Source organism: Dipodomys ordii, unplaced genomic scaffold, assembly GCF_000151885.1.
Source record: "Dipodomys ordii isolate 6190 unplaced genomic scaffold, Dord_2.0 Scaffold6907, whole genome shotgun sequence".
Lineage (NCBI taxonomy): Eukaryota > Metazoa > Chordata > Mammalia > Rodentia > Heteromyidae > Dipodomys > Dipodomys ordii.
Window position 1 is genome coordinate 1 of NW_012274120.1, and position 4,152 is coordinate 4,152.

Here is a 4,152-nt window from a genome sequence, read left to right on the forward strand (position 1 = left end):
CGTGCTCATCTGCAATGACTCCAGGCTCCACACACCCATGTATTTCTTCATTGGAAATCTCTCTTTTCTGGATCTCTTTTATTCTTCTGTCTACATACCAAAGATTCTCCTGACTTGCATTTCTGAAGACAAGAGTATCTCCTTTGCTGGTTGTCTATCTCAGTTCTTCTTTTCTGCAGGCCTAGCTTACAGTGAGTGTTATCTATTGGCTTCTATGGCTTATGACCGCTATGTAGCCATTTCCAAGCCCTTGCTCTATGTCCAGGTCATGTCAAGGAGATTATGCATCTATATGATTCTATACTCCTACACAGGAGGTTTTTTGAATGCAACAATCTTAACCAGCAACACATTCACATTGGATTTTTGTGCTGACAATGTGATCGATGACTTTTTCTGTGATGTTCCGCCTCTGGTCAAGTTGGCATGCAATGTGAATGACAGCTACCAGTCTGTCCTCTACTTTCTCTTGGCCTCCAATGTCATCACCCCTGTGCTGCTCATCCTGGCCTCCTACCTGTTCATCATCGCTGCCATCTTGAGGATCCGCTCTGCCCAGGGCCGCCTCAAGGCCTTCTCCACCTGCTCCTCGCATCTCATCTCTGTCATCTTATACTTTGGCTCCTTTCTTTACATCTACTCTCGGCCAAGTTCCAGCTACTCCCTTGAGAGGGACAAAATGATTTCTCCTTTATATACTGTGTTATTTCCCATGTTGAACCCCATGATCTACAGTCTGAGGAACAAAGATGTCATAGAAGCCCTGAGAAAACTCTTCAAGCTTGCACAGACCTAAGTCTAGATCCATTCGCTGGCCTTTCTGAAGATCAGTACTAAATGATAAAAAGCTACTCAAGGGAAGGTTGGGAACTAGGGTTCACAAAATAAAACTCTATGAATGAAACTTTAGCTGAAAACATTTTTGTGTTCATTGATTTGGTTTAGAGATTAGACCATAGTCCCTACTATTAACTGTAAAATCAATACCATTTTTAAAAAGCATTTTTAGGTTTTAATGCAAAATAGAAAACTATGGTACATAACTGGCATCTTAAAGTATTCAATATTCTTTTCTGCTCTCTTCCAAAGTTAGAGGAGTTATATTCCCTATACTATTACTCTGATGGAGATGTGAATCTGTGTGATTATTGGCATTTGAGGAATATATCCTAAATTTTGTTAGCTCACAGGACATCCTCAGTGATAGACTAATGTAGAATGTCAAGATTGCTTCTGTGAGAAGAGAGAGGGAAATGAAGTATAGGAAAACAACAGCAGGTAAGAAAAAACATGAAAGAACCAGTACTAACACAAAGGGCTCAGTGACCAGAACAATTTGCATAATATTTATTTCTAATTTTATTGACATTTTAATGAGCTCTTTTCATAAATTACAATAACCATTTGACAATAAAAATCTGTCCTCTGGGGTATCAACTTCTCATTTGTAAACTTTGTTATATCCTTCCACTTAGACTCTTGTAAATGATATTGAGTAAAATAGCAACAAAACCTGCTATATACTGACAATGATTCCAAGTTGTTTTGACTTTCATTTTTCTGTAGTTCAATTCTTCTGTTAGCATCATACTAGGATTGGACTTAGGAATGACTTATCTCTCTTGAACTTAAATCAAAAGATTCTTCAAAATCATTGTTAGAGTTCTCCCAAAGCAATACCCCAAACCATCACAGTGAGGACTTGTTGGGGATCCAAGAAAGAATAGGTAAATAGTGGGTTAATCAGTGTGTAGCATTTTTCCAGGGAAGTAACACACAGATGGTTTGCAGTCAAGGATTAACAAGATAAGAAATGATCTACCAAGTTGACATGCTCTAACCTACTAATGGAGGAGTGGGTTACTGGGTTCATATGAAGCCTGAATGTACGTAACTCAGAGCCAGGTCTAAATTCATTTTGTTTAGCAACACAGTTTGTTAGTTGTTCTTCCAGGAAACAGTCTAAATAATTTTTATTATGCTTGGTGAAGGTTCTTGAAGCACAGTGGGACAAAGGGTAAACCAATTCAGATACTCATTAGACACTATGTTAGAATGAACTATACAGGTTGGTGGGGGAAGGGCTCTGGGAGGGGGAGGGGGTGATATCCCTTGGGAAAAAAAGTCATTACCTGATTAATCTAACTTTAACCCCTCTGTTCATAACCTTTACAATAAAATTTAAATTAAAAAAGAGAAAATTGCAAATGGCTGTGATATAAGGTTCTAGGTATTATATGATATCATTCTTGGTCAGGACAAATAGAAAAACACAGGGCCATAGGAATAGAAATGGTTATTATATATTCTCTGTTTCATATTGTTAAAATCTACCTTTTTCCAGGTAACATTGATTTAGGCAAGTAGGAATAGTTCTCTCTGGAATACACTGTCTTCCTTGGAGAGAACATATTCTTCAGGGTGATGCACACCCCTAAAAACACATATAACTTTATGGATTTATAACAGGTTCTGTTGTTACTCTTTTGTTTTGTAATCTAAACAACTACTGAACACATCACTTAATATTATGTTGATGCAGGAGGCACAAATATGGTCCAGGATTTCCCAAAATCTTGAAAAAGATTCCAAATCTACTCTTCAATCAGTGTCACTTGCTCATTTAACTTCTGCAGCTCAAACTCTATCCTTAAAAGTGTGTGATTTCTTTTTCCCTCATGACTTCCATCTAAAATCCAACATGATGATTTTTATGAAAAAACTAGTTCTTTAAAGAGGGAGTATAATATTTTGAAGCCCCTTCCACCAACCTTAAAAATGGATCATATCACAACAAAAATACTACTAATTCAAATACCATTGATCAGTATCTTATTATTTACAGAATAGCTTCTTGAAATGAAATGAAATACATGAATGTTTGCAAGAAAATTAATCCCTCAGTTATTGGACAAAGAAAGGTAATAACAGCATTCACCAAAAACAATAGCCTTCATGGTCGTATGGGCTATATAGCTTTCCTAAAATCCTTCTTGATGTCCTTGTTTCTTAGGCTGTAGATGAGAGGGTTGAGCAGTGGGCTGATCACAATGTAAAACAGGGCACCCATTTTGTCTCTCCCCAGGGAATAGGTGGAACTAGGCTTTGAATATATGAAGAGCAATAACCTATCACATATTGGAATTCTTTGCTTCCATCAAAAAGAATGACACACCCCATTTGTTAGGAAATGGAAAGACCTGGAAAAATCATGCTAAGTGAAGTAAGCCAGATCCAAAGATATATAGGTCCTATGGTTTCCCTTATAATGCAATAATTAGAATATGTCTAGGATAATCTTACCAGATGAGAAGAAAAGCTCAAAAGCTATGTACATGTGACCATATAAGATGATGGGGGGGGAGGAGGGGGAGGATGGGAAGGGATGGGAAGGGGAAACAAGGGAGGAGGCTACAATGCTTGATAAGAAATGTACTCATTATCTTGCCCATGTAATTGTAACCCCTCTGTATATTTTCACAATGAAAAAAAACTCCAAAAAAAGATGATACTAAACTAAATGAACCCCAAGATATGGACACAAGATGTTTTTCTTTGTTGTTGTTGTTTTAATGTACTGTTATTTTTTGTTTCCTTTTTATGTTCCTTCCCCCTATGGTAGATGCCTTGTTGTCACTGTATTGGATTTTGGTACCCTGCATTTTGTATATACACTTATCTAATTTGGAGAGGGGAAGGAGAATAACAAAATGCTGAAATAAGGACACAGGAGGACCCATTGCAACAATGAGACTCACAAGACACTATGTTGGAAATGAACTTTACAAATTGGAGGGGGGCGAGGGGAGGGTGGAGGAGAGAGGGAAGAAGGGAGGGAAGAGTGTGTAGCAATGCTAGACAAAAAATTTACTCATTACCTTACTCATGTAACTGTAGCTCCTCTATACAGCATCCTTATAATTAAAAAAAAAAAAGTGTGACCGAGTTGAGGTGGGAGACACAGGTGGAGGAAGCCTTGTGCCTTCCCGAGGCTGAGCGGATCCTCAGGATAGCCAGCAGGATGTTGAAATAGGAAATGAAGATGGCGAGAATGCTGGAGAGCACTGTGAAGCCCACCACACCCAGGAGGACTTTTTCATAGACCCGTGTGTCTGTACAGGACATTTTTACCAAGGGTGGCGCATCACAGAA

General features: G+C 38.3%; 1 protein-coding gene across 1 annotated transcript; it reads left to right on the plus strand.

Moving 5' to 3' along the window:
- Positions 1 to 4: 4 nt before the first annotated feature.
- LOC106002301 (olfactory receptor 1013-like) lies at positions 5 to 796 on the plus strand (the record flags this gene model as incomplete). The annotated part of the gene is made up of 1 exon (XM_013037198.1): positions 5 to 796. A coding segment is annotated over one exon (792 nt), but the record flags the coding sequence as incomplete, so codon positions are not given.
- Positions 797 to 4,152: the final 3,356 nt, after the last annotated feature.